This window comes from Hyaena hyaena, unplaced genomic scaffold (genome assembly GCF_003009895.1).
Source record: "Hyaena hyaena isolate Hyena2069 unplaced genomic scaffold, ASM300989v1 scaffold_1655, whole genome shotgun sequence".
NCBI lineage: Eukaryota > Metazoa > Chordata > Mammalia > Carnivora > Hyaenidae > Hyaena > Hyaena hyaena.
The window spans coordinates 186,835-202,192 of NW_024082274.1; the positions used below are offsets into that span (position 1 = coordinate 186,835).

Here is a 15,358-nt window from a genome sequence, read left to right on the forward strand (position 1 = left end):
ATGAGAAACTACAGAGCAATAACAACTTTTATCCTGCTGGGACTGACAGATGACCCACAACTGCAAATCCTACTTTTTAGCTTTCTATTTCTCACCTACATCTTGAGTGTAACAGGGAACCTGACTATTATCATCCTCACATTGGTGGACTACCATCTTAAAACTCCTATGTACTTTTTTCTCAGAAATTTCTCCTTCTTAGAAGTCTCATTTACCACTCCCCATATTCCTGGATTCCTGTACAGTGTATCAACTGGAGACAATACCATTATCTACATTGTTTGTGCAAGTCAAATATTTTTTGCTATTGTATTTGGAGCAATGAAACTTTTTCTCCTGGCAGCCATGTCCTATGATCACTATGTTGCTGTCTGTAAACCCCTTCATTACACGACCATCATGAAATTAGGGTGTGTACCTTATTAGTCATCTGCTGTTGGTTGTCTAGCTTGTGATCATTCTTCCACCCCTTAGCTTGATCCTCCAGCTTGAATTCTGTGACTCCAATGCCATTGATCATTTTAGCTGTGATGCAGGTCCCTTCCTAAAGATCCCATGTTTAGATACATGGCAACAGAAGAAATGGTTAACCTTGTGGCTGTGTTTACACTCATTATCACCCTAGTGTGTGTATTGATGTCCTACACATACATCATCAGGACAGTTCTGAGCTTCCCTTTCTTTCCAAAAAGAAAAAGTGCCTTTTCTACCTGCTTATCCCACATGACTTTTAGTTTTCATCATCTATGTAGTACAGAGTATTACAAATGCGCTTTATCTAGAGTCACAATTGTTACATTTTGTATGATTAATTTCATCATTCTCTCTCTCTATATATATATGTACATATATATACATACACACACTTTATATTCTATATACATACATTTTATAGTCATATGTATAAATACTGATACTAAAAACATAAATATATACCCATGTTTTCTGAACCATTTGATAATAAGTTAGACATTGTGCCTCTTTATCTATCTCATAGTATATTTCCTAATAAGATTGTTATGCTATATAAGCAAAGTATAATGATCAAAATTGGAGAATGTAACATTGATTATATAATCCATTAATGTCTTTTATATCTTTTTATCTCATCCAGATCCAGCATAATCCAAGATCACACACTGTTCTCATTTCTGTTTAGCTCTGTTAATCTAGAACAGTTCTTCAGCCTTTCACCTTATTGTCTTGAGATTTTTGAAGAAGACATGTTACTTGAGCTCATCTGATTTATCTTGAAGTTTAAACTGAGGTTTTGAGGGGTTTTGCGGGAAAAAAACAGAAGGGATGATAGATTCTTCTTAGTCCACATTTTCAAGAGTCATATAAGTGGATTTTCCCAGTGGTGATGATAACTGATTACTTGGCTAAGGTGGTCTCTTCCAAATCTCTCTAGACTGCAAGGTTATTTTCTCCATATAATAATAAGTAGTTTATTGGGAAATATTTTGAGACTATAAAAATATCCTATTCATGAAACTTTCATCCACTAGTTTTAGCATTTACTGATGCTTTGCTAACATAATCATTACCTCTACATTGATTAGTCAGTATATTTTACTAAATAAATGACCTTTCTTTCCTCCCACATAGATTATTCGTTCTAAAGCAGTATGGTCTCAAGAATTCTCATTTTAGTCAATACTTTATAACCTGTTAAATTATCACTTATTTTATATCCAAACTTCCCAAATATGGTGAGTGCCTCTCTTAATTGTTCTGAACTTTGTTTAAATGTCTTCTTCATTTTTTTTTGAGTACTTCTCTACAGCAAGGTAATTTCAGCTCTCTTATACTTTCTTGGATCAGCCCTAAATAATACTGCCATTTCTCCAAGGATCCCAGGTTCCTTTTTTGTTAATAATGTTTAAAAACCAGTAATTAGTTGTGTTGCTGTTTTATTCCTTAAAAGCCCTCTCAGAAGACTCTGTGTGTGTGTGTATGTGTGTGTGTGTGTTCTTGTGTGTATGTGTATGTGCAACACATTCATACTGATACTTCTAATTCTAATGTACACTATACAGGTTACTCAAGAAACAACTATTTGTAATTTGTTTCCTCTACAGTGAGAAGCCTCAGAGTCACCTTCTTCAATGCTACACTTGCATAAGCCTAGAGTACACAAAGAATTACAGAATTGATAATCCATATCACTGTGAGAAGTAAACCAAATATGCAGAATTCAAAATTTTCATAACATTTTAAATAAAATTTACATATGACTAAACAAATGAATCTTAAGTATCCAATTTTCTGAGATTTGACAGTATAAGCCATATTCCTATTAATTGCTATTAATTAATTAATTAATTAATTCTTATTAATACAATTAATGAATTGTAGTTTCTACCTTGAGTAATGGAAATGATTGGTATGATTTCATTAAAATTAATCTACAAATATTTCCAAGAAGTTGTATGGGAATTATGAGGGAAATGCATGGTAGCTGTAGACATAGACAAGAACAAATATGACACATATGGAAGATAATCTGGTGCTAATAACTTAATCACCACTATGCTATAAACCAACTGACATAATGGCATATAAATTAAGAGTATTACAGAGTTGTGACATCTATGTGTTTTAAGAGATGATTCTTAGAGTAACATCAGTTTTGGAGAAAATAAAACATAATTCTATCTTTAAAGAAATCATTTGAATTATGAAAAGATAGTTGATATCATTTACCATGGAAAACTTGTACTGAAGAAAACACTAATAACTATATGGCAGGTAATAAAATTCATCATATATTCCCAGTTTTCAATAGATTCATGAACATGTTTAAGGACTTAAACATGTTTTATTTTTGGGGCACCTGAGTGGCTCAGTAAGTTAAGCGTCCAACTTCTGCTCAGGCCATGATCACGTGCTTCGTGGTTTCGAGTCCCGCGTCAGGCTCTGTGCTGACAGCTAGCTCAGAGCCTGGATCCTGTTTCAGATTCTGTGCCTCCCTCTCTCTTTGACCCTCCCCTGCTCACGCAGTCCCTCTCTCTCTCAGAAATAAGGCCATGATCACGTGCTTCGTGGTTTCGAGTCCCACGTCAGGCTCTGTGCTGACAGCTAGCTCAGAGCCTGGATCCCGTTTCAGATTCTGTGCCTCCCTCTTTCTTTGACCCTCCCCTGCTCGCGCAGTCCCTCTCTCTCTCAGAAATAAATAAAATATTTAAAGTTTTTAAAAAAAACTCTCTTTAAAAAAACATGTTTTACATTTTTGTAAAAGATTATGTGAGAAATCAACTACATGTATATGAAACATAGTTTATGTTCTACCTTAATTATAAAAATTTACTCAACATAAATACTAAAATAAAATCACACAAATGAGATATATGCTTCATTTCAAAATAACTATGTTTTCTTACCATTTGACAATTAACATTTCAATAAATAACTTTAAAATATATTTCTGTACATTATCCTTTTAAAGAGTAAGTTCTCTCGGAGTATCTAAAACATTCAATAACTTAAAAATTAAAATTTTCTAAGAATTTTAAAGAACATGGCTTTTAAATAAAACATGGTATATTTATTTAAATTATTTAACAAATACAGCTCTCTCACACCTACACTGGATAGTACAATCAAAACCTTTTATTTTATTTTACAACATTTCTCGAAAACACTTGTAATTTTACATTTCTTAAACCTAAAAATGTTTCACTTTGAAGAACATAAAGTTAAGTCAGAATGTTTAGAACGGAAAGAGTTTCTAAGCTCAGGTAAACTAAAGGGATCCAAATAATTAAATGTTAAAGATAAATTCTTTAACTATAGGAATCTAAATAGTTTTTGTGCACTCTTCTTTTTATATTTTCATATTAATTATTTCAAAAACAGTACTAATTGTCTGAAGCAGAGAATATCTTTCTAAATATGTCTCTGAAGGCTTGTTTAACTTGCTGGTTTCTCAGAGTATAAATGAATGGATTCAACATAGGGGCCACTGAAGTATTGAGCACAGCAACTCCTTTGCTTGAAGAGACTCTTTCATTTGCAGATGGCTTTATGTACATGAATATACAACTACCATAAGTGATGGATACAACAATCATGTGAGAGGAGCAGGTAGAAAGGGCTTTTTTCTTTTGCTGACTTGAAGGGAATTTTAGAATTGTCTTCATGATATAAGAGTAAGACAAAACTACTAAGAAAAGTGTGACAATGACGATCATCACGGCTAAGAAAAAAGCAATCAGTTCTAAAAAATGTGTGTCTGAGCAAGAAAGTTGCAAGACAGGAGAAATGTCACAAATGAAATGATCAATGATGTTTGAGGCACAGAAATCCAGGTTAAGAACCAAAATCAGTGGAGGGAAAATGATCAGGAATGCAGTTGCCCAAGCACTGAGTACAAGCTGATGACAGACTCTGCTGCTCATGATAGATGCATAATGCAAAGGCTTACAGATGGCAACATAGCGGTCATAGGACATAGCTGCCAGAAGGAAAAATTCTGTAGTCCCCAATAATATGTAAAAAAATAACTGAGATATACAATCATTGTAGGAGATGGTCTTCTCTCCGGTTATAGTGGTGATTAGGAATCTGGGGATACAAGCACTTGTGAAGGAAATTTCCAGGAAAGAGAAATTATGGAGGAAGAAATACATCAGGGTCTTGAGACGAGAAGCCAGTAGCGTGAGGGCAATGATGCTTAAGTTTCCTATAGTACTCAACATGTAATTTAGAAGTAGAAGTAAGAAAATTACAATCTGTAACTGAGAATTATCTGTCAGTCCCAGAAGGATAAACTCTATCTGCTTTGTATGGTTCTTCATTTCTCTTTTGTGATGTCACATTCTAGAAATAAAAAACGTACAATAATAAGAAACTATCTGAGTAGCTTGATATGTAGAAAATGATACATGAAAGGATTCATATTCACAAACATACTTATTTATGAGGCTGAAGACCATGCAAAAGAAACTATTTTTAAAAAGCACCAAAGAAGTCAACTCAGTTTTGAAAACTGACCTGCAAAATCCATGCTTTATTTTTTCTCCTTACTTTCAAACTTCCGACTCATTTGTAACTAGTTCTAAGTTTGTCCATTTCTTAAATAAATTATATAAAATCTTGGTTCCTCATTCAAAATTCATTAATTCATTTTTAATTATTGACTTTGTAGAAATAAAATATGCCAGTATAATGAATTTTGAAATTCTGAAATTTTAGATTTCATATTAAAGTTGTCTTTACTTAGAGCCCCATTATAGCCTCTTGCAACTTTTCTATGAACTACTGAAAAAGACATAAAATGACAAAAGAAAAAGAGTGTAAGGGGTGCCTGGGTGGCTCAGTGGGTCAAGCGTCTGATTTTGGCTCAGGTCATAATCTCAGGGTTCAGGGTTTTGAGCCCCATGTGGGGCTCTGTGTTGACAGCCTGGAGCCTGGAGCCTGCTTTGGATTCTTTGTCTCCCTCTTTCTCTTTGCCTCTCCTCCACTCTCTCTCTCTCAAAAATAAACATTTAAAAAAATTTTTTAATGAATATTTAAAGAATATCCAAAATAATAAATTGAAACTATTACCAGTTCAGCAGTGTGGAATAAAACACAAATTTCTAAAAAGAAAAAAAATATTGAGAATATATAATAGAATATTTACCTTTCTCAGAAGGCAATTCAATTTCCATCTCACATATAAGCCATTTGTCATTGCATAGTTTGAGTGAAAAGTAGGAAGCAATCTATTTTAAAATTATCAATTCTTTAAATAATTTTATTCATGCAGATAATTTCATTTTGAAGTGAGTACACTGATGAATATATTCCCTTTAGAAATATTCTAAATGAAATTTAAGATGCAAAATTGCAAAAAGGTGTATACAAACTGACCCTATTTTTATAAATATCTACATAAGCTACATGAAGGTATGATTTCTGCCAACACACACAAAAATAATAGGAATTAAAAGTAAAGGACTTACAGTAAGTTGTTAAGTTATAGGGCATTTATATTTTTCATTAAAAATTCAGTCGTTCTTAGTAACATATCCTACCAAAGAAACCATGCAATAAAACATGTTTTTCAAACTTCTCTAATTTATTATTTTATAAAAGAAAAATAAAAATTACTTTGAATTAAAAACACTAATTGGTTATATATTTTAGAGCGGTATTTTAAATTAAAATAAATCTAGTGAGGCACTTTACTTTCCTCTTAATCCAAGGAAAATCTTTGTTATCAATTTGCTAACTAATTGCAGAATATGTAGGCTATTCCCAAATAAACTCAGAACATAAAAACTGGCAGAGAGAAAAAAACATATCATATGTATTCTTTCTTTTAAATAAAAATATTAATCTAAATAATTCTTATTAATTTTCCAATCAATATTTTTACCTGTTCTGAAGCTGTTCTTTTTATTATTGAATACATAATATTTTCCTGTACATGAGTACTCCCATTACCTCATATACAAATTCATAACCCCATTATCAATGATAAGTTTTCATTGCTCAAAGTGTTCATCGTAATTAGCACCTCCAAAAGAGCTATTTTTCCTGCTTTTAAAAAACATATTAACATATGTGAAGCCAATTCTCTGAGAAAAGTATCCTCCAACTTTGTTATATTTGACTGACTTCTAGAGTTGTTCAGGTACTCTTTCTCTAGAGAGCATAAGATACTCTTCATTCCCTTCACAATACTGTACTGCAGTGTCTGGTTTAAACCACTATAGCATTAGAAATGCAAGTGCAAGTGCATAAATCAAACTTCAAGCTCTTGTATTTACGGGTTTAGAAAATGAGGAGTAATTAATGCTATATACAAGGAGTAATAACAAAATATCACTTCTAAATCATTGCTTCTTATTTGTATGTAACTAACAGAGTATTTGTAGTTACTCTTACATTTTTGAAAGCAACACCACTATTTTACTTACCATAAGCAGTATATGTTGGTATATTTTTTTTTCTAGAGGCTATATGACCAGGGATCAACCATAATGAAAGGCAAACATACCACTGGGAAACAATATTCAATTTTGTAGGCAGAAAAATTAATATAAAATACCTTTTTTTATTAATTCAATATAGGGAGATAAAGTGTGACTATTTTAATAATGTAATTATTCTGCACTATCAATATATCTAAACTTATACGATAGTATCTATGCCCTGGGTAAGAAAGATTTCTCTTAAGCTCCTCTGTTGAAATATAATACAAATTGTAAGATGTGCATCCAACCAATCGTACTTTGCAAACATTCGTGAAGATTACCATAGCTGAGATGATTAGCTTGAAACTTGGGAAATATTTATTAGTTTGAAATGATCTGAGAAATGAACACATTCCTACAGGAAATCCAAAGGGACAGTGTCTCTAAGGAGAAATAAGAGAGATGAAAAATTTTCAAAAGAGCCTACAAAACACTAGTTGGCCTCTGTACTTATCATTTTATTAAATAAAAGCTTCTTGTTTCAAGCATGATGACAGACAACAGTTAGGATTGTCACATTAAAAATACTCCTTTTAAGACAATCAGCAAGACAATCATGCTGTACACTAGATTATTTTGGGTCATACACAATAATATGTGCCGAGATAGCAATAATATGTGCTAAGTTAATTCCTTTTTTAGTTTTTTTTCTTTTCTAATACATAAATCTATCACTAGAAGAGCAGCATATGGGGACCTAACTCAAATACTACTCCTACTTATCTTTTTTTTTTTTTTTACAAACAATTGTGTTCGATTTTAAGAGAAGAAATAGAATTTTTGCACATTATAATTTGAGAATGAATATTTCCTGCAGTGATTTGAGAATGTACACCTAAGTTCAAACTTTTTGAGTTACTAATCATTGTAACCCTTGTCATTTATTGGATTTTTACTGTGCAGAAGTACTGTACTAATTGTCGTACCTTTGTTTTCAATTTAATCATCATAATAGGCAAAGTATACATAATTATGAACTTCTTGGTTGTTGGAAAATACTGAGAATTAGGGAAATCATTTTACTTGTTCACACTCATAACAAAGTTTAGAAATTATAGAGATAGGATGGCAATTAGAAGTTTGTTAACCATTATGCAATGTTTCCAATTAAGTAAATGGATAGTTAGATAACAGATAATGGTAGATAGATAGATAGATGATAGATAGATACAAAGACACATAGATAGATGAGGATAGATCATAGAAAGATAGATGATGATAGATGATGGATGAATGCATGGATAGATAGAAGATAGATAGACAGATAGATAGATAGATGATAGATAGATAGTTGATAGACAGATAATAGATAATACACAGAAAGATGAGAAGAATCCAATAACTTTTTCAAGAAATAAAATGAATTCATGAAACTTTTTTGAGTATACCTTTAAAATAAAAATTGTATTTTTAACCATATTTTATATTTTTTAAAGTTTAAATGACCATATTATGGAAAAAGTTGTAATTGAACAGAAACAGAAACAAATGAAGTAATAGTAACTTACACTGAACAAATCACAGGGTTAAAAAGCAAAGAAACAAAAATAATTTAGTGTGTAACTTTTTAAAATATCGTGCTCTGATGATTGACTGTCCATGGGATATATTCTAAAGAGTAAAAGGATCAACAAATGAATCTTTAATTTGTTTGTTATCATTAGGCAAATTAATAAATATATTGATGTTGACAACTAGGAATCCTAAGGTAGAAAAAAGGGGGGAAGTTGAATCAAATATGAATGGGAAAATATCAGTGGTGTTGGATTAGAATGACAGGCAGCAATGTCAACTAATGAACTCTTCATGTGTTTTTTACCCTAGCTTTGTCCTTTAAGAGATCCTAGAAAGCATTCTGACAGCATTATTAGGATCAAAACCAAGCGTAACTTTCCAAAATGACATGGGAGCCTCCTTGAAGGTCAAATTCTCTATGGTTCAATCCCTCCTTCTTTTTGTGACTTCTACATACTGGGTTAGCCCAACATTTCTTTGCTCTCTTCTTTCTATGCTTATTCCCAAGGTCCTCTTACTTGGTCTTCTGTTCTATCTATTTGGTGGAATTAACTACATCTCACCATTTCCATTGCCACTTTTCTGGTTAAAGCCACCATTTTTAAATTTTTTACATTTTACTGACAATTTTACTAGGCTAAGATATTGACATTAAATTCCTAGCATATGAGAAACTAGTGTTGAACATCAATTCATGAAATGCTGTGTTTTCAAATTTATCTTTAGTTAATGTATTATTAACATACTGGGGCACCTGGTTGGCTCAGTTGGTTAAACATTTGACTTCAGCTCAGGTCATGATCTCATGCCCCGCATTGGGCTCTGTGCTGACAGCTCAGAGCCTGGAGCCTGTTTCAGATCCTGTATTTCCCTCTCTCTCTGCCTCTCTCTTGCTCCCTCTCCCTCCCTCTCTCTCTCAGAAATAAATAAACATTAAAAAATAAAAAATATATATATTATTAACAAACTGATAAAAATAGCACTTTATGTGCAAAATATCACCCCAGGTTTTTCTGCCCAGATTGTATCTGTCTCATCCTCTAAAATGGCATTAAAACAACCACTTGATCATTTGGGGGAAAATTTGATATCTTCATACACTATACCAATATAATCCAGATACATTATAGATACTAATGTAAATAGGTCTTAAAGCTATGGAAAGAATATATAAGTGAATGTATGATAAGATCAGAATCAGTAAAGCCTCTCAAGTAATGGCAACAAGTTCAAAAATAATAAAACAAAAGACATATATTTTACTACATATTAACCAAATTTTCTTTATACCAGCAACACCCTAAATTATATTAAATGTTAAATAACAAATCATTAAATAGGATTTGTAACATATAAGACTTACATAGACTTAATATCCTATATATATAAAAATATCTTGGAAAAGAATAGTCACTTAAAAAAAATGAAAGAATAGTAGTATTATGTTCATAAAAACATAAATTGCCAATGAACATTTGAAAAATGTTATATATCATAAGCAATCAACAAAATATGGATTAAGGTGAACAAAAGAACAAAATATTATTTGTATCATCATTTTGGCAAAGATGTAATACACTGATAATACATCTTGACCTGGTGTTATTAACCCATCTTCCAGTCTCCAAGGACATGTCCCTATTCCTAGATGCATCAGTCAGCTTTTGTTTTCTTTTACTTCTCTATATTAATTACATTGTATATTCCTTACTGACTTTAAAGTAGGGTCACCAAGGATACTTGTTTTTGTTGTTTTTAACTTAGTTGATCTTACCTACATAACAGCTTGACTATGTAAAGTATCCTCAATCATTCCTTGGTGAAACTTTAAGGAAACCATCCCATGCTAAAATTGTTTGGTCACATCATCAACTTTTCAAAAATCAGAGAATTTCTGGTGTTCCTTGCCTGTTTACTAGTCTTTCCTTCTACGGAGCTAATCAGATTATACAGAAATACTCCCTTGTTTAATTTAGGCAGATACTGTAATTCATGATAAATGTTAGACCTAAGGATATAAAAATTGATAAAGGTTGTGTATGCATTTCCACTGTTGCCTTTGAGTGAAAGTGAGGAAGCATGACTACATTATATCCATGTTACTACTGATAATTCTTATTTAATTGTGATCTGTGTGGAAATGAAACTAGAGCCTGAATGAGAGACTGAACTGTATGTTCATATTTCTCAAATCAAGTTTTTCCATTATGAAATATGAAAAACTAATTAAAATATTTTCAGTCACTTTCCTAAGTGTGTGTGTATTTATATGTATACACATTTATAAACAAACACTCATTTTTATATATGTATATGTGTGTATTAAAAACCTGTATAGTTCATAAGGATATGAGAAATTAATTTCATGTCTTGAGTGTTACTTCTTTTTCAAGAATATGAATCATGGAAGCAGATGAAGAGATGGCTAAGCTTGTGTTTTATGAATTGGTTAAATATGTGAGCAATAAAATGGTCAGATTTGATAAGCATATGACGCAATGTCTATTGCCCTAATTGCTAACACATGCACACACACATACACACACACACACAATCTCAATTGTACAAATACATCTCATCAACTAATAAATATCTTTTTTTAAAACAAAAAGTTTTGATGTCTAGGCATATTAAACAAAAATCAATGTTACATCAGTAATAAAATTAATTTGTTGGAATGTTTCGGAGGCATGTTTCTGAAGTAGGTAACTAGAAGGACAAAGAAAGGGTTATTCCACAGCCTAGGATAATAGCCAGGATCAGCAGGGACTTTTACTAGGGGCTACAACAGGGAATGAAAGGAAGATGACTGGAAGAAGAAAGGAAGGTGGGCTTTGGGTAACAACGATTCTGTGTTTCTCATTTGAGCTACTACAGGTGTTTCAGGTGTGACTCTGCAGAACAGAATAGGATAACAGCCTTGAGACTAAGTTTTTTGCCCATGAGTATATTTCAGCCTTCATCCTCTCTGATAGTGTCTAGAAATTCTGAATGATACTCTTGGTTACGGAGGTTCCATCCAAGACCATTGTGTCAAAGAAGGAACCCAGGAGCAGGCTTTGGTTGAAGCTAGCCATCTCATACCACATCATACAACAGAAACGTCAGTCCATTCTAACTGGACTACAGTCTGAGGAATTTGTCCTATGTACTGTCAGTAAAATCAAAGAGTAATCCCACACAGTTAAGGGACTTTCTAGCAACTAGTTCAGGTAAATATAATACTATACAATACTATCATTAGCTCATACCTACAACTTTTTAAAGACCTCATTACCTTATCCTTATTGATTTATGTTCTCTATTGCTTTCACATGGTCTACATTAGAATTTAAATGAAAAATCCTATGGAATTGTGATCAGGGAGAGCTGATGAAATGCCCAGCCTGAGAGACTACATTCTAGTACTCAAAAATTGGGCCACTGAAGGGCTAGATGAGCATGATACAAATTCTTATATGGAAGGAAGGACTTTCTACATTAGTGTACTTTCTTCTACATGAACCACAGGAATTAAAGGACTTCTGTCAAGTAGAATCTTGAAATATAAGTAGAGGATACATCTTGGTCTTTGTAAATATCTATGTGTTTAATTAATATACTGAGAAATTATTATATTTCAGGAAATGTGATTGGATCTGAGTCTACTACTGAGAATAAGATAGGCCCTGATCTCAAGAGTGTCACAGTCTAACTGGGTGACAAACAGTTAAATAAGTAATTCAATACAGCTCTGATGCTGGGATCATGTATATAGGAATACAATGGAGATGTTGCCAGCCTAGTCTATAGGAATTGAGATGGTATCTCAGAACTTATTCTAGGTGCAGTGAGGAAGAAGGATTGAAATGCTCAAAACAGGGTATAGGAAGTCCAATTAGGGTATGAATCTTTCATTTTGAGTGTGAGATCAAAGTGATCTTAAGTAGCATAGAAACAGGTGGAATGAAAGAGATGAAATGTTTTTATAACATATTAAGGTTGTAAATAGATTAGCCTTATCCAGATGTGAGCAATAGGGTGGAAGGAGGCTTTCTAAAAGAAGAGTAAAAATAATGAATTGAGCAAGAGTGGTGATAGTACATTAGTGAATAAAGTTATCAGATTTTGGCAGCCTGACTAATGAATGAAAGACAGAAGAAGAGACTAAAGAGAGATTTATATTCACTTAAGTGAATTCATTTAAAGGCATGGTCTTTGAAATTCAGAGATTGGCTGGATATTAACCTGAGCTATGCTAAAGAATACAACTTGTGACAAGCGTTGCCTCATATTTTAATAAACTGAATGTATGTAATAAAGGGCTTGGTGCATTACTAAGAAGTGTATAAATAAGGAACTATTATAGAATATGAAAGCGGCAGATAAAATGGTCAAATCTCAGGGTTTGTCTTGTTTTTAATTGCTACATTTTGCAATAGTTTAACATTACTATTGCAAATAGTAACAAATGAAAGTGAACAAATCATAAGGGCACAGTTTTGTATATAGCACACAAATGGCATCATCCAAGCCTATAGAGGCATATAACCTAAGCTCGGACCTAGTCTTACCTTCACAATCCTCTGAATAGAGACACTCTCCTGACTTCTAACTCCACAGAAAGTTTTGCTTATTTGTGAAACTTGCATAAATGAAATCATGCTCTACGTATTCTTTTGTGTCTTGTATCTTCATTCAGAGTTATGTTTGTGAAAACTTTTCATGCTATTGCATGTAGCAATATTAGTTTTATCTTCATTAGTATACTCTTCCATTTTATGAATATACCACAATTTAAAAACTGATTTTATTATTAATGGACATTTTTATATTTCAAGTTTTTGGATTACTGAGAAAATGAGGCTAAAATTTTCCTAAACATGCATGTATTTTGTGTATATATGTACACATTTTGATTGGATAAATACATAGGACTATAACTTTCTCTTTCACAGATATCTGGACATCAACTTAACAAATATATTCAAAAAGTTTTTATAGTGTTTATATGAATGTACACTCTAATCTTCACCATTCATGGTATGGTCCATCTATTTAATGTCAGTTATTCTCATGGTTGAGCAGAGGCTATGACTTTAATTTCCTTTTCCCTAAGTACTAGAAAGTTCACATTTCATATGTTCACTAGCCATTAGGTATGCTTTTTAGTGAAGAAATTAGTCTAATTGTTATTAGGTTGGGTTTTGTTTTCCCTTTGGTTTGTAATAATTTTAAAATTCTTATTATAGTCCTTGATGATTATTACAAACATCTTCCCCCACTCTCTGACTGGTCTTATTTAAATCGCTTTAATCCAGTATAACTTATATACATACAATAAGATGCATATAAGTGTTGTATTCCATTGAGCTTTGACAAATGTGGATACACATCTTTATAACTAATACAATCAAGATATACAAATTTCTATGACTTGTAAATATTTAATTGTGCTCTTTCCTAGTTAATCCTTCATAAGAGATTTTGTTTTTTTCTAATTAAATTAAATCTTAAAGATTTTTCTCTTTAATGTGTATATATTTTCACTTGGCGTACTAGTTTAAGATTTATCCACATTATCACATACATGAATTCTTTATATACAGATATATACACACATATATATTGACACTCTATCTTTTGTGTTTGCTAAATTCACTTAATCATTAAAGGATATTTTGTAGATTACTTAGGATTCTCTATCTACCCAATCATGTTATCCAGGGAAGATGATTTAACTCCTTTATTTCTAATCAGAATGTTATCATATTTTTCTATCCTTATTTTACTGGTTAGAAACTCCAGCACATTGTTGAATATGCTAGAAAGTAGTCATCCTTGCTTAGTTCATGATTTTACAGGAAAGCTTTTAGGCTCTTCTCCTTATATTTGATATTAGCAGAACTTCTGTTTTGTTTTACGCAATGTGTTTTACACATTGAGACAGCTCTCTTTGCTACCACTTTACTGAGATATTTTTAACATAAATAATTAGTGTTGAATTTTGTCAAAGATTCTATCCTGAAACTCATCAGAAGATACTATACATTCTCCCTTCTTCTGTTATTATGGAGAAAGACTGATTGATTTAAAATACTGAACTGTGGGCAGGGGATGGACTAGGTGAGTGATGGGTATTAAGGAGGACATTTATAATGAGCAATAGTTATTATATGTAAGTGATGAATCACTAAATTCTACTCCTGAAATGAATATTACACTATATGTTAACTAACTAGGATTTAAATAAAAACTAAAAAACTAAAATAAAATATTGAGCCAACATTGAATTACTGGAGTAAATGTCACCTTTCATGATATGTTATGTTTATAGAGTTATTGAGTATAATGAGCTTGATTTACTTTTTTTGTTGAAAATTTCTATCTTAGAAGATATTGTTCAGGTGTTTTCCTTTTTTTTGTAATGTCTTTGTTTGGTTTTGCTACCATGGTAATACTTGCCTAATAAAAGGAGATGGATGGGCACCTGGGTTACTCATTTGGTTAAGGATCTGAGTCTTGATATTGTCTCATCATAATCTCGTGGTTCCTGAGATTGAGCCCCATGTCAGCCTCTGTACTGAGAGTGCAGACCCTATATGGGATTCTCTCTACCTCTTTCTCTACCCCTCCCCCCACCACTCAACTATTGTTTAGTTTTTCTATACCTTTATTGACTTTCAATCAACTAGTTCCATCAATTCATAACACAATCTCCAATTATAATTACCAGTTTATCTGTTTCTTCTTTCATTTGTGCCAGTTTATTCTTCTTGTAGTTTGATACACTGTTAAATACATAAATAATTAGAATCTCTTGGTGTTCGTGGTTAATTGGCTCATTTATCAAATAATATGTAATTTCCTTCTATATGCTTGTTAATTTTCTTTGATGG

At 32.1% G+C, this 15,358-nt stretch overlaps 1 protein-coding gene and 1 pseudogene across 1 annotated transcript; one reads left to right on the forward strand and one right to left on the reverse strand.

The window, feature by feature from the left end:
- On the forward strand, positions 1–1,125 carry LOC120226264 (annotated as a pseudogene).
- A 2,735-nt stretch (positions 1,126–3,860) lies between these two features.
- Positions 3,861–4,799, reverse strand: LOC120226265 (olfactory receptor 6C70-like). The gene has a single exon (XM_039224443.1). The coding sequence runs from the start codon at positions 4,797–4,799 to the stop codon at positions 3,861–3,863; it is 939 nt and encodes a 312-aa protein (XP_039080374.1).
- Positions 4,800–15,358: the final 10,559 nt, after the last annotated feature.

Coding starts and splice junctions, on each gene's coding strand:
- LOC120226265 (XM_039224443.1), bottom strand. CDS start 4,799: ATGAAGAACCATACAAAGCAGATAGAGTTTATCCTTCTGGGACTGACA.